The 27899-nt window shown below is 38.9% G+C and overlaps 5 protein-coding genes across 11 annotated transcripts; 2 read left to right on the top strand and 3 right to left on the bottom strand.

The window, feature by feature from the left end:
• Positions 1-7395, bottom strand: LOC147855898 (putative sucrose-phosphate synthase 2). Its single transcript, XM_087328985.1, has 13 exons — positions 7168-7395; positions 5609-5698; positions 5104-5339; positions 4933-4996; positions 4159-4857; positions 3945-4067; positions 3730-3861; positions 3179-3355; positions 2281-2334; positions 2117-2179; positions 1098-1988; positions 611-738; positions 1-498 (listed from the first exon to the last, which is right to left on the bottom strand). Exons 1-13 carry the CDS (start codon positions 7372-7374, stop codon positions 228-230), a joined length of 3135 nt encoding a protein of 1044 aa, XP_087185111.1. The 5' UTR covers positions 7375-7395; the 3' UTR covers positions 1-227.
• A 3988-nt stretch (positions 7396-11383) lies between these two features.
• LOC147855899 (pentatricopeptide repeat-containing protein At3g57430, chloroplastic-like) lies at positions 11384-15299 on the top strand. Of its 2 annotated transcripts, none has more exons than XM_087329150.1 (2): positions 11384-11493; positions 11618-15299. In XM_087329150.1, the coding sequence occupies exon 2, from the start codon at positions 11883-11885 to the stop codon at positions 14568-14570; it is 2688 nt and encodes an 895-aa protein (XP_087185276.1). In that variant the 5' UTR covers positions 11384-11493; positions 11618-11882; the 3' UTR covers positions 14571-15299. The 2 variants fall into 2 exon arrangements, with proteins under 2 accessions (XP_087185276.1, XP_087185277.1); XM_087329151.1 differs by lacking the exon at positions 11384-11493 and having other exon boundaries at positions 11790-11942; positions 12100-15299.
• Positions 15300-15685: 386 nt separating this feature from the next.
• Positions 15686-18583, bottom strand: LOC147855900 (pentatricopeptide repeat-containing protein At2g33680-like). The gene has a single exon (XM_087329152.1). The coding sequence runs from the start codon at positions 18413-18415 to the stop codon at positions 16154-16156; it is 2262 nt and encodes a 753-aa protein (XP_087185278.1). The 5' UTR covers positions 18416-18583; the 3' UTR covers positions 15686-16153.
• Positions 18584-20716: 2133 nt separating this feature from the next.
• On the top strand, positions 20717-23271 carry LOC147855901 (Calcium-binding EF-hand family protein). Of its 3 annotated transcripts, none has more exons than XM_087329041.1 (5): positions 20717-20820; positions 21396-21642; positions 22057-22256; positions 22651-22825; positions 22923-23271. In XM_087329041.1, the coding sequence occupies exons 2-5, from the start codon at positions 21453-21455 to the stop codon at positions 23024-23026; spliced, it is 669 nt and encodes a 222-aa protein (XP_087185167.1). In that variant the 5' UTR covers positions 20717-20820; positions 21396-21452; the 3' UTR covers positions 23027-23271. The 3 variants fall into 3 exon arrangements, with proteins under 3 accessions (XP_087185167.1, XP_087185168.1, XP_087185166.1); XM_087329042.1 differs by having other exon boundaries at positions 20738-20820; positions 21426-21642; XM_087329040.1 differs by lacking the exon at positions 20717-20820 and having other exon boundaries at positions 21003-21642.
• Positions 23272-24262: 991 nt separating this feature from the next.
• Positions 24263-27633, bottom strand: LOC147855902 (serine/arginine-rich splicing factor RS41-like). 4 transcript variants are annotated; one of them, XM_087329397.1, is made up of 6 exons: positions 27532-27633; positions 27133-27291; positions 25507-25619; positions 25184-25422; positions 24774-24920; positions 24263-24697 (listed from the first exon to the last, which is right to left on the bottom strand). In XM_087329397.1, exons 2-6 carry the CDS (start codon positions 27245-27247, stop codon positions 24634-24636), a joined length of 678 nt encoding a protein of 225 aa, XP_087185523.1. In that variant the 5' UTR covers positions 27248-27291; positions 27532-27633; the 3' UTR covers positions 24263-24633. The 4 variants fall into 4 exon arrangements, with proteins under 4 accessions (XP_087185523.1, XP_087185522.1, XP_087185524.1 ...); XM_087329396.1 differs by having other exon boundaries at positions 25507-25622; XM_087329398.1 differs by lacking the exons at positions 27133-27291; positions 27532-27633 and adding an exon at positions 25743-25884.
• Between the last annotated feature and the right edge of the window lie 266 nt (positions 27634-27899).

Consider the following 27899-nt stretch of genomic DNA (forward strand, 5'->3'; position numbering starts at 1 on the left):
AGAGGAGTCTGTTTATGAGCTAGTTTACAAACAAGATGAAATAATACCCTCGGTTTTTATATCGCTGAGCTTGAACTCATAAGGACTACATACAAGACATGTGACCACGACTTTATACATCGAAACAAACTATATACATGGTCCAGTCTTCTGTAGCGTATATCTTCTTTTCTTTTGCTCTAATGGCAGCGTTAATTGAGCCACTGTTTATGAAGTTCGGCATTCTTCTACCCCAATTGCTTCAGAGCTTTGATAATCTCTTCAGTTGAAAAGTTATTTTCTGTGCACACAGTGCAAGGACTGTTTGACGGAACCACATCCTCCCTTGCATAGCTACCACCACTTCGGAGAAGATTCTCAGAACCACCTTTTACACTACCTTTCAATATAACAGTTTTATGTGCACCAGATAGTAGTCCTTCATAGTCAGTATCCCCAGCCTCGCCAATGAACACCACCATGTTTGCAACATCGATTCCCCATCTCACAAACAAATACCTGTCATCATTTTCATATTCTCATAAAAGCATGTGAGCATAATGATCCCAAAGCCAAGCTAACAGTGCCTAGTTGAGAATGCACGTTTCAAACATGCATAAAGAAAATGCACCTCAAGGCTTGAGATCGAGAAGCCAACAGGGGAATAATGTGAAGTTTTGTGGAATGTTGGCAGTAAATAAAATGGCTTCTTAAGCCTTGAAGTCTAAACTGCATCCTGATCTCATCCACTTTCCAGCACTGCAAGAATACATTAAGGATGGATATAAAGTAGACTATATTCGCTACAAAAATATAATTCTCTCCCTTTCTCTTTTTCTCTCGTAACACCATATATACTCTCACTAGCCCAATCTCGTTTATCATATTTACCCTGCTGGTAAGTTGTTAAGACTAGCACAACATCTTGGGTTCAAAACCAAATTTTTTAACCTCTATTACTCCATACATCTCTTAATTTACTAGATACCACTGTGGAATGTAACAGTTGAACTCATGAGCTTCTGGTCTCCATTGGGCAACCTTACTAACAAAGCTACATCCATCTCAGCTCTCTCTCTCTCTCTCTCTCTCTCTCTCTCACACACACACACACATACCATGTCTACATCCTTCACATTATAAGCTAGGCAATATTGGTTGGAAGGGCAATCGTCTTCAACTAGTGCTCGTGAAAGCTGTTCATATTTTGTTAACCATCTAGACATCGTCTTCCTCACACTCACTCTGTCCCAACGATATGCAATATGAGTGTCATAATTCTCGTCTACACAAAGCTGTGGATCAGAGCTGCCTCCATCTTCTGAACCTAGATAGCCTGGATAAAAGAGTTCACTGCCACTGCTACAGATTAAGACATCAAACTCATATGCAGAAATATTGCCAGATTCCAGGATTGTGAGGAGTTCAGACAATTTCAAGGAAGAAGACAATACATATCCTGCATTACGGTATGTTGGCGATAAATGTGTGGCTTCAAAAATATTCTTTATTACTGAAACCAAATCCGCACCCTGGCTTTGTGTTGAACCATAGCAATCAACAGCTATGGTGACTAGGCGCTTCCTTCTTCTGACGTTTGGTGTTCGGAATGCTAAATTACCAGTATGCAGTTTGGGAAATGATGATAATTTGTTGGGCACAGAGTTAGCAGTTTGTGTTTGTGTGGTTCCACTCCCCTCTGAGATATCTATGTCATCAAGCGAGGTTAATGAGACTTCAAGATCACCAATATCACGTAACGAGTCTTCATTAGAATCGGGTTCAGCCGCTGAGTCATCATCATTCTGCCATTTGGGATACCTCATCCTACATAAGGCAATCCTTGACAAATAGGTCTTGCAATGCTCAGGCCATGAAAACAGATGTATATTTTTCAATCCATTACGCCTGCATTCCATCCAGAATAGCTTGTCAGCCAAGAGCTTCAGTAAGGCATCCGCAACACCTGCTTGATCATGGGGATCTACCAGTATCCCGTTGTTTAATACCTGTCATAGAAGAAAGTAGCTTTTGGGATCACATTCCAGGTTTGAAACAAAGATGCCTTCCAACATAAAACAAAGAACACTTCAGTTAAGCTATAAGTTGATTTCAAGGGTGGGTATTAGATATGTGCCCGATGGATATCAACTGGTCCTCCATTTCGAGTTGCAACCATCGGTAACCCATTTGATGCTGCCTGTGGAAGGTAACACAGTTATTATCACGTTTGCTTTTGATGTGATGATAGCAGCAGGTTACATGAATTATTAAAAAGTACTATCACTGTGTGCCTCATACCTCAATCAATGTAAGCCCAAAAGGTTCAACTAAAGCAGGATTGATGAATACACCCTGGTATGCAGCAAAACATGGACTGTTAATACTTCCAGATGTTTATTAACAATATCATAATTGACAATATATCCTGCTGCTATACATATTTCAGTTTCCATTGCCTGGCATCAGAACATTTACTGCTGCTAGAAACTTCAATATTTTACATTCAAACCCTAGCCAAAATTCAGAAATTTTGAAAGAATGCAGGCTTAATAGAGAGAAATTTTCTCCAAGTTCACACTTCCGGCATGAGAAGACATAAGATGCTACCGAAGGAAATGAACAGGCCGCGCCTTTTCATGAAGATGCTTCTACGTGATATTGCCTGTATTTCAGATATGTCATCCTTACATATTCAATAAGTTCTGTAGAGCTCTTGGCATTTGAAGACCAGGAACTTTATGATTCTTCCCAAAACCTTCTTCAGAATTTGATAACGCATTAGCAGTTTTAAATCATTCGTGTGAGAAGTCATGTTAAGGCACTAATATGTTCATTAACTAATGACTGTGGAGCCTGAACAGAAAAAAATTTAAGTGTCATTTGGCAATCATCACAAGCATAAAAGGACAGGCCAAAACGCCATTTCATCCAGAAAGATGAGGAAAAACCATACAAATTTCTGCGTTGATGTCATGAGGATTCAAACACTCCTCACATGTGCATCTTCAAACATCCAGTAAACCATTAGAAATTGTCATTGACACTCTAGAAGTCACTCTGGAGTACATCTGATTTATATTATAAAATCTTTTCTTCAACAGTGGAATTTTGTTGACACTTTTTTATTGTCCTCACAAAAACCCTACATTAACAAACTTAACATAATCAAGTATTCTCAATACAAACAAATTGGTACCTTCGTTTTTGCAGCAAGCCGATAAATATCAGAGACTTCTGACTGTTTGTGATGTTTTGGATATGCCACAAGGCCATAAAGATCATATTTGTCAATTAACTTCAAAACTGTTGTCAGGACTGTAGAGCTACTCGTGGGCATTTCATCAATATCATCACGATTCCCCAATATAAGTGTCTAAAGAATCAAACATATCCTATCAGCAACTTACATGCATAAAACTTCACTAAATTAAGCTGGATCTTATTCCATTGTAAACTAAAGATAGGACTCCTTATTAGTATTAAGAGTTTCCCAGAAGAAAGCAAATATCTATCAAGGAAACATTAAGTTAAATCAAGAGAACCAAAAACTAAAGCCAGTCTACCACAAATCAAAGATTATATCCTGAAGGATTATGAAAGTCTCGACTAGAAAGAACATATTAATGAACGATTACATGCATCTGTATAGTTTATGGATGTATATATGCATGTATCAATATATAGATAGGTATGCAAATAGGTACATATTACACGCATCCATAAGTAGAACTGTCTATATACACATACTAAATTTGCCAAATCACGAAGAGGACGACATTCTCCAAATGCTTTTACTAGTGTTGTAATGTTCTTCTTTGGATCTGGTCGTGCAAGTGCAAGGATCATTGGCTTCCTTGGATTTGTAAAGAATCGCATAATCTGGATATCATAACCAGAGTGATTATTGCTTTCTCTGTAAAATTAGTATGAAGTATTTATCGTACAAGAACAGGGAATCTCACATCAGCCCATATTGGTGGTTCTTCTCCAATAGACATATCTCCACCTGTATCTGCATCACTGTCAGTGGCATCTCCAGAGTCAGATTCAAGATGTTGGCTGAACTCCATTCCAGGAGGAATAACCTAAGAACACCTTGCTTAGCTCTTGCATATATTCCAGGAGTCAGAAAATTTTGGAATAAATAGGGTTATGGCCTGAAGAAAGAGAACCTACCACCATCCGCGGGAAGTAATGACCATGACAGCTGAGCTCATATTTAGCCCTTGCACGGAAATACCGTTCAAGCTTAACATCAAAACCATCATAAAGGCCCCACTGTTCATCGATTTCTTGCTTAGTGCTGGTTACAACAAGTTCCGATGAATCAAGAGACAGCTCCTCTGCTTCTATACGGCGCATTATTTTATATGTTGCATTTATATCCTCTTTAGATTGACGACCTTGTTTCAAAAGTTGTTCCAGTTTATTTCTACCTAGAGAATGTCCAGTAGTAACCATCGGCACATTTAGTGCACCAGATAGGAGAGAGGCTGCATGAGCAGCATCTGCATAGTGACCATGAACAACATGAGGCCATACAAGGTCTCCCGCAGCAACCTGCTCACCCAAGACCCTTGACATGTTATAGATATGAACCAGTGCACCATCCACAAATTCCTGAATGTATGGCCACAATAGTTCTTTACGAATATATCTATCTCTTGGGCCAAACGGGATTCTAACTATATATGCTCCACTGCTTTCCCCAATCTGTTGCTCTTCAGTAGCATATGATTTTGAACCAAGCATCTCAGTGGGTTCTCCGTATGTCCAATGAACATCTTCTGAACATATCTGACGAGTTAAGAGATCTACTCTGTACACTTGCGGCATATGGGCCAGTGCTCTTGCCAACTCTACAACATATTTCACCTGTTTAATTAAATATCAGTTCAAGACAAGAAGTTTCAAAATGCTTCATAATTTTTCAGTGCAAACAAAGCTCACCTGGCCACCTGTGTCAGAGTCTCGACCAAGTTCCATGTCATCACCTCGCACTAGTCCATGCAAGCTGCAAAAAGTACAGCAAAAGGAAAATAAGATGCTTTCACATAAGCTTGTCACTCATGCATGCAGGTGCTAAATGCATCAAAGAAATCTGGAAATGGTCTGCCATACCTAATCAAAACAATGTATAATTTCTTCTCTTTTGGCTGTTCCGCCCATTCTGCAACACGGTCAACAGAGCTCACTCTTGGCATTCCTTTACCACCAGTAATGGTGCTTACAGCTGATGATGAGAAATCCGGTTTCTCTCCTGACAAAAAATCAGTCAGGTCTTCAGTTGCATCTTTGTGTCCTTCCTCACGTTCAATCTGTCGCTTTGCAAGCCTCTGAGCTTGGTCCCATGCAATCTGGATCAATAACAGGAGCATGAAGCTTTAGGGACTCTTGAAGATACAAAAGCCTGGCCCTCTTGATGTATCAATCAATGAGGCTCAGTTAGAGCACAAGGTTTCCTCAATAGAGAAAAAATCATTCCCTCATTAATGTATAAATGCATTAGGCTTTCTATATAGAAAATCAAGAAATCTTGCCCTCTTAATGCATGAATACTTAAACAATATTTCCTCAATGCATGAAATGAGGAAAAAATCAAACATTTAATAACTTAAATTTCTACCTGTTTCTTCTTTCGGGCAAGGTGCCATATCCTCCAACACATGTTCTCCAACCGGATGTTCCGTTCGTGGATATTCTTTGTCGCAGTTGCCTGCAGTAATCTCTCTCTCTCTCTCTCTCTCTCTCTCTCTCTCTCTCTCTCTCTCTCAGAGCTCCCCTCTGTAATTTCTCAGCCTGCCCCTCCAATATCCCTCTACCTCCATCTCCTTTTACTTCTCATTCAGCCTCCAGTGCCCCTACTCCTCCAATGTGCATGCTTTGAGACCTTAAAACATGACATAATAGAAGTAATTTGAAAATTCCTTCAAAAATCCCCATTTAAAATATGGGAATCTCTAGCTCAGAGAGTGGATGGGCGACACATTGAGGATGCTCGAAGCTCTAAACACATGGTCAGGGTCATCAAGCCATGGCTAGCCATCAATCTGAAGCAAATTTGGAGTTACAATCGAGAACAACTGTTTTAGCACAAACTTGAATTACGAGGTCTAAACCACAACTGGAGGAGAAACATAGACAACTTGAAGAGAGGATGGCCACACAAGCAAGGGTAATCTCAGCAAGCAAAGCCAAGTTCGACGTAACGATGACGGAAATAGAAGAATTCAAGCAGAAGACACACCAAGTTCTTGGCCAAACATTGTCAATAAAGAAACCCCACATGTGAACTCTTGGAACTCCTTCCCTGGGGAAGCACTTCAGCTCACGAGTAATGAGCACAGTCAGAGGCTGAAACGAGCCAAAATCATCATAATACAAGGATTGATTGCTGCACCTAGAGCGAGATATCCTTGTATTATGCCTCACCTCCTACCCAAGGCCAAATTGGAAGTAGGCGATAAACCACAGAAGAACCACTAAAGCAAACGCATTTCTTCAGGTTTAGTTTCTTGCCATTCCTAAATGGTTTGCACTTCAGAACATAGAAGAGTTCTTGAATGTCCGAATCGAGGATGACAAGACCACATAGCATAAAGACAAATTTTTTTACTTGTTCGAAAACTATTGCCACTACATAAATCCTCAGTCTTGAGAGCATTACAAGCAATCGAAAGCTAACAGCCCAGACCAACATTCAGCTTCAGACCCATATTTGAGCACCCATGTGCATGAGAGCAAGGCATCCCATCATGTTGTTGATGCATTCACATGCTCACATGACGAAAACAGAAACATGTTTCTAAGGCAGAATATTGAGAAGAAGAAGAAGAAGACAATCCTGAGACCAGAAATTTGTGGAGTAAGGCAGAATATTGAGGAGAAGAAGAGAACATGTCACCAATGCAGACTTGATCAGCCTGAGACATGTCACATTGCAATCCAGGAACTCCTAAAAGGGTCACCATTCTTGCACATATTCGAATCAGATGCCTAGCTACAACAAGATCCTACATTCTTATTTTGATTTCATTTCAGCTAGCTACTGTGTGAAAGCTTGGAGATCACATGGCTCATTATGCCCTTCCTTTCTTCTTTTTTAATCCTCTGTGCAGGAGAACAGAGCAACCATCATCATCTCTCATGTTAAGATTTACAATGAAATTTGGCAGGGAACTTGACCTTGAGCCAGGATCGATGAATATCGCTCTCATCGAAGCTTCCGACAACCTCCTCGACAAAGTATTGGGTGGGGTTGAAGATGCGGCTCTCCGCGATCGGAGCAGGGATGGGATGCTGCGCAGTAGTTGCTGTTGCCATTACCGCTGAGGATGATCCAGCATCCAAGATCGCTTCAAGGTAACCATCGATCCAATCATTCCCTGCCATCTCCTCTGTTTATCTCTCTCTCTCTCTCTCTCTCTCTCTACCTCTCTACCTCTCCTGTGATCACAGGAAAGAAGGAAGGAAGGATGATGATGACTATAAGTCTATAAGCCCCAAGAAGAAGCAGGAAAGCCCAAAAAAAAAGCAAAAAGCAAAAAAGCAAAAAAGCAGAAAGGCAAAAAAGCAAAAAGCAGAAAGGCAAAAAGCAAAAAGCAGAAAGGCAAAAAAGCAAAAGCAGTCTCCGGTCCCGCGATACATGAATGTCATCCACCGTAAAGCAAATCGACCCTTTTTCTCTCGTTGTATTAAAAACTACTTTTGAATGAAATGAGCTCATTTCCATTAGAATATGTATAATATCCAACACAATGCTCGTGGAAAAAGCGATCTGCTGAAGTACAGATGTCTAGTCATGTATACAGTGTTGTGGTTGGATCCACCAACGTGTCATCAATCGTAACCTTCTTCCATCTTGGCAAACTCAAATTTCCAAGGTTCGACTTTAATAGTTTCAACCGATTTTCGTCGAATCAATAAAGTAACGTGCCGAAGGAGAAGTCCTCATATACTATGGATGTGACTAAGTGACTAATGTCCACATTGCCAAATATTAAAGCATTTGGAAATTGGCCGGTATGCAAAGTTGCTTGTTGACGTGAATAAACCAAATAAGATGCCAGAATATCCCCTTCCCAACCCAAATAAGCATAAGAACAAATATCTACAAATCCAATATCTCTATATTTAACACATGAGAATGTTGCCTAGATGTGATATCAAAACATCTATGATAAAGCATTTGATAGCTTTGATATGAAATATTCTATATGTTAGGGGCCTTTATTAATAATGTTCAATTTTCATCCAACTCCTTCCTTCCATGATGGCCATTGGAAGGAATAGCAACCAAAATTGTGATAAATGAATAGGAAATATGTACCTTTCTTTGAAAGAACTAGACAATTTACATACCCATCCAATTTCTATCAAGGTAGTCTCTAGATAGGTTCATACTTCTATTTATTTTTCCAAAAAGAACACTAGTTCGCATTAGTTAGCAAACAGGTTCATACTTCTATTAGAAGAACACACATAAAAGTTTCAATATAAACCATTGCTTCAAGCGTTAATTAATGTGTGATCTTTAGCGGTGATTATCATTGGTTTGTACTTTGTTGAATTGTAAATTAGTTGTTTATCATTGTTTAATTATCCCCCTTTTTTTTTAATGTACTGTCTTTTAGTAATGTTGTGTATTGTCTATCTCTCTCTATTCTTCCTCACACACATATACAAATCATACACAATCTATTTACCTTTGTTGTCCATATATGTGACCATCTATAAAAAAATACTCTTAGCTCTCTATAGGTTCTCAACGCATCGAGCCTAGTTAGTGAATAAAGCACAAGTAGTTCAAACTTGTATGAAGGGCAAAGCCACAAAAATGAAGCCATGATATGGAATATTGATTTCAGGTTGTGTGCACTTCGATTTTCACCATTTTTTATGGCATGCCTCAATCTTATTCTTTTTTTTTTATTTGATTGACAGGCATTGAGATATTACTTCACACGGGGTTTCTATTATATTTAAGATTAGAAAATCATGCATGTCTTTTTACTCATTCTTAAAGCCTAAACACATGTTTATTATGTAAGCTTCTCAAAGACACTTTCTATATATCTTGACAAAGCTTCAAATTCATTATAATGAGCATTGCTCACATGAATTTGAAAGTCATGCTTTTGGCAGGGAGAGAGTTATGGCATGTGGTTGTCAATAATAAAATTGCATTGGGGTATTTTAGTTGTTGTGGCGTGAAGTAGGAAGTGAAGGTTTTGACCACCATGTTTTGAGGGGTAAGACACTGATTAAGAGAAATAACCCATCAATTCCAAAACCTAACTCTACCCTTTTCAAGTTTGCTATCAAATTGTACATTGTAACAAAAAACAATTAAACTGTAGTAGGAACTTGTCATGATAGTAATCAACTTAGGCTTTTGAAATTAATAATCTATTTTTGGGTAAACTATAACATGATGTTTTCACATTTATTGGATAGAAAATCTTCACTTTTAACTTTTCAAATGGAATGGTGTTTATCTCCCACCACCATATCATGACTTGCACTTAGGTAGAAAACAAGTTGACAAAGCATTCATTGGATTGTGAATGCAAATCATATGTTTGTATTTGTACGAGACTCTCATGGTTAAGGTTTCATTGAAAACCCTTTGTAATTTAGGAAGGTCAACACAAAACCACATAATCCATCAATGGGGGCTCTTAACATTTGTTTCCATCTCTTACGAGGTTGATTCAAGTTCTTTGTGTGCGTTGCGATGCCCTTAGTTCTATAAAAGGGATTTCTCATTAACAATTATTATGAGTATTCGATGATTATATGAACTTAAGCTAATCAATTTGATTCCAACAATCAAGCATTTACTATACACGAAGATCAAATTGAAAATATAAAATAAATCATAATAACCTTAGAAACTCAACTCAAGCCCCAATGATCAAGCATCTATGATACATGGAGATCATACATTTGAATGACCGCAATCAAATATCTTTGAGCAAACAATACAAACGTAAAGGAAAAGAAAAGAAAAAAAGAAAAAAAGAAAAAGAGAAAGGTGAAGTGGTCTACCTTGAAGCCCTTGTCCTCATATAGAGGACATGAGTTTAAGTTCAGCAATAAAATATAATGTGAAGTTTGCAACCTTTACATTTGTACCAATGATGACATACACCAAAGGAGTAGGGATCCCAACACATGGATCATGGAAATGCAATTCTTCATCGACCTAAATCTCCTTCTCATGGGTATGAACAAAGATGAATGTGTTGCACCTTGTAATTTGTAAGTGGAACTTCTCCGTTTTTTTATGACACACTCTACCACAAGGGGTACGATGGCATTTGGCTATTAATAATTACATTAGAAGGTGAGACACGTGTAGGCATCATCTCATATGTACTTGTGGCAGCACAGTTTTGATCATCATTGGGCGTGTAGGCATAATGCAAGTAGTTGTCACTGTGCACATAGGCATTCTATTTTTGAGATCCAACCATTGCCCTCATCCTCAATAGTACGAGAAGTCCATCATGTGTTCCATAATGGTAATAAAATTTCGAAGTGGGTTATAATCGAGACTTCAAGATGATGGCTTTGCTCATGTAGAAGAACATTGGGAAGAACTAACTCCTCAAAAGATTCACACCCCATATGTTTACACCATCAAACAAATACACCCTTGGAGTCTTAATCAGATGTTGTCACTAAACGATGCATCATGGCAATCAAAGGGTGACACAAGCTTGTCACGAAATGTGTCCCTAACAATTACTATTCCAACTTTGTGGTGAATGTTGGTGGCCATTCATGTTTTTGTTTTCATTCCCAGTAGAGAGAGCCTCTAGCCCACACACGTACCATGTGTTTGTTCATCCAACAAAATCCTCATAATATGGTCGACGATGTAAATTAGTTAAGCTATAGGATAAGTACGGAGAGAGGAAAAGTAAGGGAAATTAAGAAAGTATTCGTCCAATAAAATCTTCAAAGATACAATACAAAACGATATGATATGATACAATAGTACAATGCAATACAATATACAATACAATATATATACAAATACCCATACATATACAGTTATATGTACATATATGTACATGCAGTAGTACCTTTGGGAGGGGTATTTCTGTAAATATCCAAGTCAAGCTTCCTCTTCTATTCTCTTACGATAATACAATACGATACGATACGATACGATACAATGCAATACGATATACAATACAATGCAATGCAATACGATATACAATATATATATATATAAATACGTATACATATACGGTTATATGTACATACATATATGTACATGCAGTAGTACCTTTGGGAGGGGTATTTCTGTAAATATCCAAAAGTCAAGCTTCCTCTTCTGTTCTCTTACCTTCTTCTTCTTCCCCTGCTCTGCGCTCTGAGCTCCTCTGCTCCTGCTCCTGCTCCTGCTTTGATTGCTTCATGGAGCTCCTCCTGCCATCTTCCTCCTCCTCCCCTGTAACCCTAAACCCTCGGACCCCTTCCTCAACCCTTTCTTCCAAGGTCCCCATTCTTCCTTCTCTTTTGGAAGCTCCCATAGATTCCTCGCTTTGGTTCTGCCGGGAATTCTCTTTCACTATGGCTTCTTTTCTTTTCTCTTCATTTGATTTGTTTTCCTATGCAGCAGGCACGCTCTTTACATAGCAGAGAAAACCTCGAGCTCTTGTCCCCGGTTCCATCTATCGGAGATTCTCTCAAAGAACTTCTTTCTGTTGGTACAGCAAATGGGAAAGATTACAGGCAAGGTTACCTGCTAGTTGTAATCATTTTCTTTCTTTTTCTATCCTCTAAACATCATTTGTTCTGCGTTTGTATGAAGGTCTGGTCCTAGTTATGGGACGGTTTCGCTGGAAGAGACACGTGGGACTTTATCATTAACTGATACATTGAAGATGATGAAGCTACAGGCAGAAGAAGAACGAGGGTTCTCTATTTCAATGACAACTAGTCAGGTATTTTTCCACCTTCTAGAAAGATGTATCAGCCAGAAAAGCATAGAAAATGCTAGGGCTATTCATTGTCTTATAATCGGCTTCGGGTTAGATACTGATGCTTTTCTAGTCAGCCACCTTATTCGCATGTTTGCTTTTTTTACGAGGCTACCTGAAGCTAAGCAAGTGTTTAATAAATTGGCCGAACCTAATGTATTTTCATGGAATGCTATCATTTCAGCCCATGTTAAGCTTGGGCACAATGAGATGGCAATTAACCTTTATCATGAAATGCTAAATTTGGGCATAAAACCAAATGGACATGTTTTTGTAGAGGTTTTGAAAGCCTTATCATACATGGGAGATCTAGAAGAATGTAAGATAATTCATGGATTTATTGTTGAAAGTGGAATTGAGTTGGATGTATACATCGCGAACACGCTTATAGATATATATGGGAATTGTAGGAGTAGTCTAGATGATGCTTTTAGGGTCTTTAGCAGGTTGGAGACGAGAGATATTGTGTCATGGAACACATTAATTATGGCCTGCAGTCGGTATGGGTATGTTCAAGAGGCCTTCTGTCTTTTTAAACGATTGTCGTTAGACAGATTAGAACCGAACCACATCACATTCTTAAGCATTTTGAAGGGCAAGTCATTGGAAATCGGGCTGAATTCAGGCATGCAGATCCATGCCTATGCTATCCAGTATGGTCTGGAAAGTAACAGGCTTGTTGGTAACAGTCTCATTAGCATGTATGTGAACCGCTGCTCTTTTAAGGATGCATGCTTACTTTCTGAAAAGCTACCAAAGAGGAATCATGTAACGTATAATACATTGATTGCTGGTTGTGCACAATATGGATATGGTGAGGTTACGTTGCAGCTTTTTCAGAGTATGATATATGAGGGTATAGAACCAGATTGTTACACATTTGTTAGTTTCCTGAAAGGATGTGTAAAGTTAGGCTTTCTTAATGAGGTTATGTGGGCTTACAGCTACATAGTTGAAGGTACGTTTGAAGTTGACAACTATATTGCCAGTACCCTTGTCAGTGTTTTGATGAAGCATGGAAAGTTAGACGATGCACAGAGGGTATTCGACTTATCAAGGAAGGAAAACATTGTAATCTGGAGTGCTTTGATAGATGGGTATGTACAAAGTGGATGCACTGCAGAGGCTTTTAACTTGTTTGACAAGATGAAGCACCAGCATGGAATGAATCCCGGTCCAGTGACATATGCGTCACTGTTGAAAGCTTGTCCATGCCTACACCAAAATGGCAAATGGATTCATTCTCAAATAATTGAAGATGCAATTGAATCAGATCAATTTGTTGCTAGCAGTCTTATTGATATGTATGTTAGATGTGACAATCTTAAGGATGCATGCATAATTTTTGAAAGGTTGGATCATTGCAATATTGTGGTATGTAGCGCACTTATCATTGGACTTACTAGGCAAGGCCATGGTCATAAAGCTCTTATGTTGTTTGATCAAATGAGACAACAAAATAACTTGTATATAGATGAAGTTGCATACGTGAACATTATAAATGCATGCTCAGAAGTTTCAGCTCTTGTTAAAGGCCGACAGGCTCATGCCCACATTATTGAAAATGGGTTATTGTGTGATGCGTTTGTTGGTAGTTCTCTCATTGATATGTATTCAAATTGTGGGAGCTTTGATGATGCATACAGTGTGTTCAATTTACTCAACACACAGACAACGGTCACATGGAATGCAGCCATTTCCGCATGTGCTCGGCACAACGAGTATAGATTGGCTGAAAAACTTTTCAAGGATATGGTACAATCAGGATTACAACCAGAAGAAGTCACTTTCATATGCGTTCTTTCAGCATTTAGCAGAGCAGGTCTAGTCGACAAAGGTTGCCACTACTTGAGATTGATGATCACGAGTTTTGGCATGTCACCAACCTTGGAACATATGAACTCAATGGTTGACATTCTTTCCCATGCAAAGAAGTGGGAGGAGGCAGAAGATTTACTTGAAACTATCCCATTTCATTGCAACAGTGTGGGTTGGATGTCTCTGCTCAGTTCCTGTAGAACATACACTACTTTAAGCTTAGGGAAACGATGTTTCAGTTATGTTGTTGTAATGGATCCTTCAAAAGCTTCAGGATATGTTCTAATGTCCAACATATATGCACGTTCTGGTATGTTGGAAAATGCAGAGAAGATAGATGAGCTGAGACTATCTGCAAATGGATGGAAGAAACCAGGAAAGGCATTCATTGAGGTTGACAATCTTGTGCATGATTTCTCGGTAGAAGAGAGAGATCATCCGCGCAACAACGAAATTCGTGAAAAGCTAAAAGGTTTGAGTGCACAAATGAAGCAGGAAGGTTATAAGCCATGTGTGGAGTTAGTATTAGGTCCATTATCTGCAGAAGAGAAGGAGGATGCCTTGAATGGACATTGTGAGAAATTAGCTGTAGCATTTGGGCTAATTAGTACACCGCAAGGCACTACCATTAGGATTGCAAAGAACCTTCGTATGTGTGTAGATTGTCACTCAGCAACAAAGGCTATATCAAAGATTGAACTGCGTGAAATAATTATTGCTGATACACACTGTATACATAAATTTAATAATGGAATATGTTCTTGTTGTGATTAAGACTTACTTGCGTACAAACAAAAAAAAAAGCCAACCGATACGCCTAGTACAAGAACATTTGCCTAAATAGACACTATTCCCTATGCATGCTGCAGCAGGCTCCTAGCATTTAAGCTGTCCCGACCAGGGAAAATTCTGAAGGATATATGTGGTTCGTAAATTGATTCAACAAAGATTGTTACTCTATAAAGAGGGGGGGGACAAAGCCCATTTCCCACAGGTTACCATCATTTTTTTATTTTAATAAAGGAACAGCTAATGCGTTTTAGATAATGGTACAAAATCCCTACTTGCATTGTATATATACTGCTGTGGATAGAAAGAATAGTGTCGCAGCAAAATGCAGCCTAAGATAACTGTCATAAAAGTCAGAAAACAATAAGAGCAAAATTCGTAGAGGAAGCCACATCTATGTACAAGAGTGTGCTCTCAGCTTCCATCAGTTTTAATGGAAATAAGAGTTATTTTCTCCCCTCCCCACTCACACATGGAACTTTTAACCGAGAACACCAGTAATGTTGATTGTCCACTCGCCTATGACATGAAGACAGATTTCCTCAGAGGTCCATAAACTTCTGTGATTGATGTTGGGTTTTGGATCAAATTAGAACTCTTCAACAAGGTTCTTGGTGATTCTATTAGTATTTCCATGTGCATCCTTAAAGTGGATTGTAATGACTGTAGTGTATGAGGGTTTGGTTCAATATAACATGTAAGTATTTTTGTGAACTTCTTTCTCCATGTGACACAGTCACTGTATGTCACAATGTGCATCCGTATTATTGTCTCTAAGTCTTCAATTTTCCCCCAAGACAGTGTTTAACATAATCTTACTGTGTTCGATAAATACATTTAAATCACACAGCAAAGTGACTTGAATCAAAAGATTGTTAAACTGGAAGGTTCATAAATTCTATGACAACTGAGGAAATGCAAATTTGCCTGTTAAGTCTGACAAAAAACATCATGTTTGCATTATAGAAGTATCCATTAACTTTCTGGATTCATGAACCTGTGTTATCGAGAGCAACCTGTGTCTTTCAGAGCGCACATGAATCTCTATAAATTCCTCCACGATGATGATACAAGTGAGGTTATACATCAACAATAGAGACCATGAAGGTCTTCATGCACATTACCAGACCTCAAAGTTCTACATCACTGCAACAGAAAATTCCATTTAACATGTGCATATTTCATGCAATGTCGTGACTATCTCTTTATGCCATATGTTTATTGAGGACTCCTTTTGAAATACAATCCACACAACAAGAGATTCAGATTGGGTTATGAATTGTACAAGGGTTCGGATTGTGCAATACAGGGTTGTTTAATTGAACAAGGAGTATACAGTGTTGTCAAAAATAAGATTTGAAGTAGATTAAGGCTCTATTTTGTGTGAATGTGAACCTTAAAGATCAAATTTGTACTTCTCTCTTGTTCTGAAGATTTATTGATATTACAAAATAAATATGAATGAATAATAAAATCAATAAGCTCTCTGCAACTCTAGAAATCACCATAGTTGCTCCTAACTGGAAAAGGCTCTTGCTACATACAGGTGAACTATTTCCACTGGACAATTAGTTGAAGCAACATTGCATGTCATTATCACAAGCTAGTGTCTGTGCCAATTCTAAAGAAGGCATATATCCTTCCTCTTGCATTTGTATACTTAGATTTTTCAATTTTCCAACATTACGATGGTTTTGTTCTCCAACAAGAAAACTATGCACCTTATTTTCAATCATAATGAAGGCATTTCCAGGCTTATTCCACGCATTACCACAGTATCTCAGTTGTTCCACAATCTCTGCATCATTCGGTCTACCAGCATTAGCAAAGATATTTGACATGAGTATATAGCCTTTAGAGTTTTTGGGATCCAGAACAACTACACGATGGAAACACCGCAATCCGACTTCTATATTGCTATGTGCTCTACAGTGACTTAGCAGTGATGTCCACCCAATAATGTTTGATCCTGATTCACCAGCTTTTAGCACATCTTCAGCTTCCTCAACATCCCCTACACGACCAAGAAGGTCAGCTATACAGTTACAATGATCAATAGTAGGTTCCAAACCATGGTGTTCCCTCATTGACTTAAAAATATCATAGCCTCTAACCACAAGGCCCTGATTACTACAGCCAGAGAGGAGGCTCAGAAAAGTCACATTGTCTGGTTCCATGTTTGCATGCTGCATTTCTTCATATTTTCTCCAAGCAAGTTCATAGCTATTACATTGAAAACAACCTGCAATCATAGCATTCCATGTGATGGTATCCTGCTTTGGCATTGTAGAGAAAACCTTACATGCATCCTCAAGACTCCAACAATTTGAATACATATCAATTAGGGTGTTGTTTAAACCTATGTCAACTTCAAAACTGTTCTCAACAATGTTTGCATGAACTAGCTTTCCATCTTGTAAAGATCTCAAACTACCGCATGCTTTGAGAATGCCTATAAACACTATGTTATCTGGTCGTATCCCCTGTTTTATCATTTCACTAAATAAAACAAGACCAATGTGTTCTTGCTCAAACTTGTTATGACCTAAAATCATGGTTGTCCAAGTGATCACATCTCGTTTCGATATACTATCAAAAACTTTGCATGCATCTTCTAGGCAAGCTGAATTAGTGTACAAATCAATCAGTGCATTGCCAATGGAGACATCTAGTTCAAGCCCCATTTCAATGACCAAACCATGAATCAACTTTCCATGTGCACCTGTTCCTATGCTAGAACACGCTTTTAAACAACTCAAACATGTAACTCGATCCACCTCTACATCTGATTGTTGCATTTTATTGAATAAGTTGAGAGCCTCTGTAACACAGCCATGCTGCACATATCCTCCAATCATAGCACTCCAAGTCACCACATCTCGAGTACATGATCCTTCAAAAACCTTCCATGAATGTACGAGGTCTCCAACTTTCGCATACACGTCGATCAAAGTGTTGATGACACATACATCTGATTGCAAACTAGACTCGATGATCTGCACATGTATTACTTTGAGAACTTGTTCAAATCTCTCTATATTTGCACACGCTGCTTTCAAAATATTAATGAAAGTGACTAGGTCTGGCATTGTTCCTTCGAATTGCATTTGCTTATAGAAAGAAAGAGCTTCCCACGAAGACCCACATTGTGCATATGCCATGATCATCGTACTCCAAAGTACCACATTCCGATCAGGCATCATATGGAAGATGCAAAGACCATCTTCTATATTTCCATTTCTTGTATACATATCAGTAAGAGCACTGTTAACGAACAAGTTCATTTCATGTCCAGTTTCTATAATATGGGCATGAATTAAATGGCCATAGCTATTGCTTACTTTGCTAGCTACACAAGCTTTAAGGGCTGCAACAAAAGCATGCCCATCTGGTTGGACATTCAATTCGTGCATTTGATGAAAGCAATGGAAAACTTGCTCAATGTTACCATGCTTTGAATGAGCCGAAAGAAGCGAAGTCCATACGAATACATCAGTTTGAGTAAGATCAAAAACAACTTTAAGAGCATCAGATAGGTTCCCGCACGAATCATACATTCGGATGAGGTGATTGCCCAAAAAGGGGGTCTTATGCAACCCGCTATTCCGAAGGAGGCCATGAACTTCTCTGCCAATGTCCAAGTCTTTCTTGTGGGCACAGCCCACAAGAAGATGATAAAAGAAGCTGGTTGGGACCAGTTTCCCCTGCTCAGCCATGCGAGACACAACTTGGAGAGCTGTGCCAATCTCTCCATGTCTGCATAGAGTTATGAAGCTCTGCTTCGTAATGGGCAGAAGTGGATCAACCCCACCCACCAGTGCAGATGGCATGCTTTTACAACAACAAACATCTGCTCAACAAGAAACACCAGTAGTTGAGATTGAGGGTATTGTACATACCCCAAGAGAGGAGGATTTCCAATGGGAGTCTGGTCTGCATACAGGCAAAGGCAAGCAAACAAGGGCAGAGCAGAATCGCCATTCTCTTCCGATGGAGCCTTACATTCACATCTATGCATGCATATACATACATAAAAGAGGTAGGTATGTAGTTGAATGAGATGCCAACTCCCAAGGCCCAAGGGCTAGATTTGAACTCAAGCTCATCAAAGACAAAGAAGCTTATGCAAATTGAGCTTTCTCTCGTTTGAAGGGATCGAATCGAAATGTGTGTACAAGTGAAACGACTAGAATCGAGGAGCCGATTGAGATTGCAATTGAGATTGAGTTAAAGCGATCGAATCACCCCGTATGTCCTGTTTGGAGAGCATTATGTGGTACTCAAACTTTCCTTATATCGTTTGAGGACTTAGAAACATGCATGGGCTTAACTAACTCGGGACTACACAACATGGGTGGTATGGAAAACATTTATCTCAACTTTCCTCTTAGAAACATGGAGGACCTTAACTGACTCCGGGCCAAACAACATGGGTGGTATCAGAACGAGAGTGTCTCCACACCACTTGGTTAGCTACACTGACATGGGCTCATGGCCAAATTACAATGGCCTTACATGATTCCCTCTAGGAGGCAACAAGGAGCACGGTTTATATATCTTCAAGAAAGGGGGGAGCCCCTCCTAAACCAATAGAATTCTTTGGGGAAGGGGAATCGATGATCCGCAACTATAGAATTCTTATGTGGAAAGCTTGGATCGTGTCCTGCACCACAACCATTAGATGCTCGCTGTACATCCTCCCCAATTGAATTGTAGGGCAATGTTTGGTAGGTTCCCATTATGAACCACAATATGAGGTACTCCCATCTTAGTCCATGTGTTGGACATACAGTCCTTAAGGAAAACTCTTAGAATTGGTTGAATGCTGCTATTGGTGACCATGTATGGCCAAAAATGTCCTAGACAACGTGTCTCGATGCATTTGTTGTTAGACCTCTTAAGTATGAGAGGGTTGCAATCTTTGGCCATCCTAGATAGGAAACAACGAAACGTGTCTGATGACTTTGTTATGGGTTTGTCTTGTACCTTAACGTCAACACAATACAATGTTAGTTATAGTTGACCGGTTGACTAAAATGGCACACTATATTCCAACTACAAATAAAGCGTTTGGTACGTAGATCGAGGTACTCATTTCACAAGGACTCGTTTATTTGCAAGACTAGGCACCAAAACTAACGTTTAGTAGTGTATTTCATCTTAAGATTAATGATTAGACAAAAAAGAGTTAACCAAGCCTTGAATGGTAAGCCAAGGGCATATTTGTTTGTTTTTTGGATTGACTAAGAGACGATGAGAATGTATCCTTGCATTTTTAGCTAACATAGATCCTTAATGTTATAAATGGTGGGTTGTTGCAAGAGAGAGTTTCACAACAATGACTCCCATGACCACACAAATTGAATCCTTATTTTAGCACATGTTTCATGCTACAGAGAATAGCAATGTGTGGCGAAAGTTGCGACCATCGTAAACATGTGGAACCTATTCACGCTTGTCTCACAACACGAGGAGTGGGAGTGCAAAAAGAAGCATGGAATACAAAATTAACAATGACAATGTGAACCAACCTAATGAGTTTGATGAGGGTAGTTAGGCCTCATATTTATACTTCTTCCTAGGCCCTTTGAACAGATATGCTTTTCTAACTGTCTTTCCATTCATTGGTTGTGAAGATCATGATAGTGCATGCACATATAATTCCTTCTATCCAATCACATTAGTCCTTTTCTGACATTAGTGAACATACCAAGACAAGGCCTAGGGTTTCCATTTTATTTTCCCCGAATGCCCCCACTTGATCAACCATGCATGCCCCTCTCGGAAGAGAGGAGCCCCCCCCCCCCCCCGTTCTCATTACTTCCCTGAATGAATACCCATTCATGATCAACGGTCCCTAGAGACATGTAGACATACATACATACATATGAATCGGTCAGGCAAGCGAGATTGACTCCAGGCATCTCATCTCATGGAAAGAAAAGAGTTGTGTGTGCGTGCGTGTGTGTGTGTGTGTGTAGGAATCGGCAAAGGCTCGGCTCAAGCCTAAACCGAACCGTTCAATCGTTATTAGACGGTTTGGCAGTTCGGTTTGGTTCGGTTTAGGCTTGGGCACTCTCTCCATCTACACTCACCCAGGCTTTTCTTATTTTTTTTCTGCATAAGAAAACGTTTGAAATGCGAGGAGTCGTGATTCCTCAATCTCCTGAATATGTTGTGTACATCTGTTCCCCGCCCCACCCCTCTCAAATTCTGCACCAGACCCAATCTTCAGGTGAGAGATCTCTCTGTCTCCTTCTCCTTTAACGTCGGAAGAAGAATAGATTGTATATCTGTTGCTTTACATTGGACAATCACACCAAGCGCAATCAATCTGCTCAGCCCAGAATCCAACCGCATTCTCATGATAATGGCTTCCAAAAGGATCCCATTTGAAAAACAATTTGTTTGAACGCATTCCCAGTTCTGATTATGTAGATGCTATCATATGGGCTTTTCCATGGTTGTTATGTGAGTCTTCTTGATGATCATTTTATGACATGGAATGAATTATCTCTTTTCATGCATTCCCAGAAATCATTTCATTAACTCATCGCATTTATTCCTGATGAGTAACCATCCAGGGATGGCTTAGAAATATGTGTGTGTGTGGTATGGCTTCAAATCATTGGTAGATATGGTATGCCATTCCCTCACAGTATATAAATCATTATACGGATTCGTTTATTTAACATGTGGAGAGAGAGAGAGAGAGGTACATACATACCTTTAGGGTTTAGGAATAATCCAACTATTAGATGAATGTTTTGCAATTTTAAAGACCTAAATGTTTTCCAACATTCCATTCAGAGATCCTTTATTAATATTCACATTTAAAAGTAAAAGAAGAAGAAGAAGGAATCAAAGATGGGTTCAAGAGTGGGAAAGCAGCAAAAGTGCAAGGGACCATCAGGAATTGAGTACAAAATGGTGAAAGCAATGAAGGACCGTGGAGCGGCAGCCAAGAGCTCCATCAAATCATTCAATAGCATCATCATGAAGTTCTCAAAGATCGATGCCACATTTGAGAAAGTCAGATTCACATTCAAGCGTTTTGGTAATGTTCCATCATCTTCACTCTTCGCCGATGGATATTTATCATGGTGTATGATATTCTTCGTCGCTAAATTATAACTGTAAGTAAGCTTCCAGTGTTAAGATATGCTGGTTATGGGTCTTCATAGAAGTTTTTGCATGGAGGGAATTTGTTGTGATGGATCACAACAACTTGGATTATGGGCCTTCGTGCATTAACCTAATGATAGGTCTTCATAGAAGATTTTGCATGGAGGGAAATTGTTGTGATGGATCTTCATGCATTAACCTAATGATAGGTCTTCATAGAACATTTTGCATGGAGGGAATAATTGTTTTATGATGGGTCTTCATGTAAGATTATTTTGCAAAATAAGGAATCTTTCACTTATATGTTTGGGCAGTCCATAATGTGATTTGCATTGAATGTTCTCAGACAAGGATGGTAGTGGGACCATTGATCTGAACGAGCTGAAGGAGTGCTTTAGGCAACTGCAAGTCTCATTTTCAGATGAAGAGGTCAAAGCTTTTCATGAGGAAAGTGATATGGACTCGAGCAAAGGAGTGGATTTCAAGGAATTCATCATTGTGTTGGCGCTTGTTTACCTTCTTGGAACATCAAACGAAGGCTCCTCGGTATCAATCTCTACACTTCTGGAATCAGACTCTATGCAATTCCATGCATATGAATATAGGAAACTTGGTGTTCTTCCATTAAATTGTAATGGCGTTTTGGGTTACAATTGAATCCAAGTTGGATCTATCGATGGTTGAATTGGCCATGTGAAATTACCATAGGTTTCTCGGGGTATGTACCCGAGGAACCAAACGGAGAAATGTCAAAAAGCGAGCAATGATAACATATAGATGGAGAAATTAAAGCTAACCTTGAGTTTGTGCTAAATGGCGATACACTAATGACATTCATTATTTCACTAATGACATTCATTATTTCATACGCACTTGGATTTTTTTAATTGGTCCTCATCATGAAAGATGCAAATAATTCCTTGATTGTGTCTTATCCTAGAAATCAAGAATTGGCTTGCCAGAGTTGGAAGCCACATTTGATACCATAGTCGATGCGTACCTCTTTTTTGACAAGGACAAAGATGGCTACGTGAGCAAAGCCGAAATTATCTCAGCTATCGATGAATCCTCATCAGGGAAGAAGGGCAATGATCAAATTGGGATCAAACGATTTGGTTTGTCTCCTTTTCGCTGAATGATATTCATTCAATGAGGTTCAATCTTTCAATATAAACTACTAACTGCCTGCATGTTGATCTTTTTGTCATGCAGAAGAAATGGACTGGGATAAGGATGGTAAAATTACCTTCAAAGAGTTTTTGTTCGCATTCACAAACTGGGTGGGTGTCAAAGATAACGAAGATGAGGATGAATGACATCAAATTGGATCGATAAAACTAATCTGAACACAGATGATATTCTTTCAAATTTTAAAGTTAATATTACCACTCACATAACAATTTTCATGATTATAATCTGATACAGTTTTATAATCTAATCCAAGTATGACATAAACATACTGACTTAGGTTCAATGTGAAATCTCCCTCCGTAAAGGCTATATGTTTAGCTTGTAATTTACTGCCAGTTTTAATATAGAAATGCAGAAAACGACTTGGATCTGTGCCACACACCTTTTTTCATATGTTCTACTTCAAGTATCATTATTATAGTTCACTTGATAGTGCAAGATTCAAGCATTTCGCACATGCTAGCTCACCATAGGACATAGTGGTTTAACAAGCACACGTAAATTCAAGCTAGACCAAACTATCTTCTACTTGTATCAGCTATGAAGTTTGCATCTGTGACATACAAATGAACTAAATAAAGCCATGAAACATAAAAATTGAATGACTGACAATACCATTTCAAGACCTTCCACATTGACTCCAAATATAATTCGTAACAAATTGGACGCATCATCAATAACCAAATATGCCTATATGATTTATTACAAATGACATGCACTTGGAGCTTTAATTAGATATTTTACTATGATCTCTTCCTAAAACCTACATTCATCTCAAAACATGATCACTGCAAGCATTTTGTAGAGTATGACACTGCAACCTTCAAGGATGGATTTAAACTATATGTAAAAGACCCTTTAACTTCAACATGATTACGTTACGTAGTTGCTGTTGTCTTTGGTTGATTATTACCTGTGGTTACTGCATTTTCACATGCTAAATGTGTCATATAGAATTGCTTTTGATCATGTCTGTAAAGAGGATGTAGCATAAAGCAACGGACATGATTGAGCAAGGTGTAACCTTTGTACACTCACTGTCTGTGCATTGGATAGATTTCCAGTGAAAGTCTTGCAAAGAAAAAACTCTGATAATGTATTATCTTATACCGTCCAGAATAGAAACTACACACAATATAGAGATGGTATCAAGACCATATAATAACATCACCAATGCATGTCATAAGCTGATGTTTCCTGGCTGAATGAAAAAGATCCCAAAAAAAATACGCATAACATGATTAACGAAGAGATTATGGTTGGGGAAAAAGTCAATATTGACTACATATGAATTCATATGTAGTCAAATGAATATCTCCAGACAATGCTTATTAGTTAAGTTCATGCAAATGAAAAGAGAATTGCAATAAAGAAGGTATCAGTTAATTTCATTGAACCACATAGCTTCTCGTTATGATCATAACAATAAGATATCCATGACCACAACCAGAATTCTAAAACATCCCAGTGGCTATGCCTTTGAGATTTCAAAGGTACTTCACATATACAGCTACCTTAAAAGTCAAAATCATTCATTATTTTTGACATGTTGAGAGACAACCCTCCTATCATCAGGCAGCTCTATAATAAGACACGGCAAAGGTTTAACTAAAACAAAACAAGTATCAATCTAAATCGCCAGTAGTTAACCAGCTCTGCAAGACGAGATTGGATTTAAAATCATACAATCAATCTATGTCCTTCATGCAGCATTGTAACTCACTATACTTCACTAGCGATGACCTCCATATGGAGCATAATCTGGAGATCGGCTGCGATAGCGACGTGGAGGTGATCTGTAATAATAATCCAATACTAATAAGCATCATCATGAGAAAGTTCTAATCACAACTGCAGAGGTAACACAAATACCTTGAATGCTGTCTATATCCAGGGCTCCTTCCACGTCCATAATCTGGACTATCTCGTCTTCCTCTTCTGGGACTAGCACTACGACGTTCACCAGATTCTCTCTCACGTGCAGCATACTCAACAGTTATGACACTGTCCAGTATCTTGCTGTTACATTGAACATTAATCAGCATAGGCCATATAATAACTTTAACACGTTGAAATCTTTTTCTAAATACTTATCTATAAATTTGAAACAGTTTTCTAACTTCAAAAAAATGTAGCACTGTTCCAAGCAACTTGACACTTTTGTCTAAAGCATTTTTGTAAACATTTTCAAAAGATTGGAAACAGCTCCTAGACAGATTGAAACACTTTTTGACATAAGAGTGCCACACAAATAACCACTCAATTTGTAAACGAATGCCAACCTCATGTTAGTGGATTCAAGTGCTTTTGTGGCTTCTTCTTGTGTCTCATACTGGATAAAGGCAAAATTCTTTCGAATCCTAACTTGAACAATCTTTCCATAAGGTTCAAAATGCCGCTCTAAGTCACGTGACCTTGTGTCCACAGGATCAAAATTGACAACAAAAAGTGTTTTTGTAGGTCGCTGTTTCGTGCTGCTTCTCCTAGCATCTTCACGGCTTCGAATAGCACCATCACCTTGCTGAAATCCAGCAGATCACCTTACAAAACAATACTAAAAGAGAGCACCCAATTCAATTTCAAATCCTTACTATAAATTCACAACCTTGGCCCACTCTACACGAAGGTGTCGTCTTTGTCTCCCAAATTCATAATTATCCAGCGCTCGAATGGCATCAGCTGCATCACGCTCATCCTCCATGTACACAAACGCAAATCCTGCTGTGCAATGCAAAAAAACAATTAGTGCATCAATTTAAACCATATCTCCTACGGTCCAGCGTCTAAGAAGGTGGCTCAGTCTTAAAAGCACATTCTACTTATGTGATGTTATGCACAAACATGTTTAAGTGTCTTATGATGACTGGAAGAGTCAGCTACAATAGGATGAACTGCACGTTGACAATGGACGAGGTCTTCGGTCAGGATGTGCCCGTTGAGCATGCAATGAATCATCATGGATGAGCTATGAGGATGATCTGACAAAGCTGTGGATGATGATTCCCATTGCTTTTTCTATTGTTGTAGGATGTCAGGTAAGAGATAGGATCAACAAACTTGAAGAAGCCAAAGGGCTTCCGAGCGTTCAAGACAAAGCCTGCGCCAAATCAAAACTTAAGTACCTCGTTTGCATTCAGCATAAAGTAAAACTTGCCTCACTGAAGACATCACCCTATAGAAGAGCACATACATTTAAGTCCTAGAACTCTACAATTTGCTACAAAAGTACGGATCATGAAATCAATCCCTTTAATGCACCTTTCAGTGGAATAATCAGCACTCTCTAAATTTGTTTTTAAATTAAGGAGCTTCCTTGGGCTTTTCTGGAGAAAGGTATACTAGAAAATCTCCTACGTGGATACACTACTTTCTTCTCATCCATATAATATTCTCTCACCTGGAATCGCGATATATCCTCCATGGTAGCCCATATCCATAGCATTTGTTGTTTGGGTAAAGGTAACTGGCACCGGGAAGATATACAGACTTTTATTGCATGAAAAACATATATCTTAGGCATAGAGAGGATTCGCCAGACCACTCCCCCCCCCCCATAAAAAAGAAAAATGTGAGCAGTGGTTGAGAAGAAAATCCAGTCTTGCAAATTTACGAGTATCCAGCTGTTTGGCATACCAAAATGGCTGCTCTTATATATCAAAATACCTTTAGAGCCAAGAATTGCAAGATGTTGTTAGTCTACTCTTATATATACCGTCTACAGAGCCGGAGATTCTCTCTCACAGCATTGCGCTTTAAGATACATCTCAGATTTCTTTTCTTGAATCTTTCTATGATTCTTTGCAACATTCTCAGGCTATAGTAATGACAGTTCTATGAATCATTTTCCACATCCTCTTCCAAGCTTTTTCCTACTACCATCTCTGAACCAAAGAACAATGCTCAAGGGAAATTTTTTTGTCAGATTTCACTGCTACTATCCCTACTTCCAATTTTTGAACCAAAAAAAGGCAGGTTCTAATTCATTCAAGGAATTTCATATCTATGTTCAATTATAGACGGAAAAACAAAAAGCTCAAACTCGTGAGAAATTGCCTTATCAGATTCCGTATCTACTTTCCACAGTTCCATTTCTCGACCAAAAAACACCTGTTTCAAACCTGAGAGAAAAATTCCCTACCTAGTTTCATAACCATTTCTCCTACGGTCCGGTCCTACTCCCAATCACGAAACAAGAGAAGTCCAAATTCAAATTTAAGGGAAATTTCCTTACCAGATTTCATATCCACCCTCTCCACTTTTCCATATCTAACAAACAATCGCTCTATCTCGGAAGATCGGGCATCATACTCAAAGTTCCCACAGAAAATGGGCCTGATAGTCGCCATTTTGGTGGTACAAATCAAAAGGCAACTCCACTAGGCCTTCAGATCTGCAGAAGAGAAAACAAAGCACGGATCAGTGAGGCATACATAGAACAGATCCATCAACATAGATATATATATATACACGACAAAGATGGTTTAACGCATAAAAACTATGTACATCTTGCTACTGAAAGACTCAGAAGCAGGGAGAAGAATCTCTCGGGGGAACGGAACAGGAAAAGGAAGGGTTTGCGGGAGCACGAGTCATATGCAGCACAGGAAACCCTAAAATTCGGCGGTCATACCTCGAGGCGAAGAAGAAGGCGTTGGAACCTTGCACAGTACGCACGCACTCAGGGATAGCCTCCGTCTTCAGTGTGACTCTAGTCTCTGTGTGTTTGTTTGTGTGTGTGTGTGTGTGTGTGTGTGTGTGTGTGTTTTGTGTGCAAGTGAGTGTGTGAGAGACAGAGAGAGCTCTTCTTTGTATTGTGTGTGTGTGTGTGTGTGTGTGTGTGCGTGTGTGTGTGTGTGAGAGAGAGAGAGAGAGGGCTCTTCTTTGTATTGTGTGTGTGAAAGAGAGAGAAAGAGAGAGAGCTCTTCTTTGTATTGTGTGTGTGTGAAAGAGAAAGAGAGAGAGAGAGAGAGCTCTTCTTTGTTGTGTATGTGTGTGTAT

Source organism: Azolla caroliniana, unplaced genomic scaffold (assembly GCF_043228905.1).
Source record: "Azolla caroliniana isolate FFs.n. ecotype wild unplaced genomic scaffold, voAzoCaro1.0.p SCAF_13, whole genome shotgun sequence".
Classification (NCBI taxonomy): Eukaryota; Viridiplantae; Streptophyta; class Polypodiopsida; order Salviniales; family Salviniaceae; genus Azolla; species Azolla caroliniana.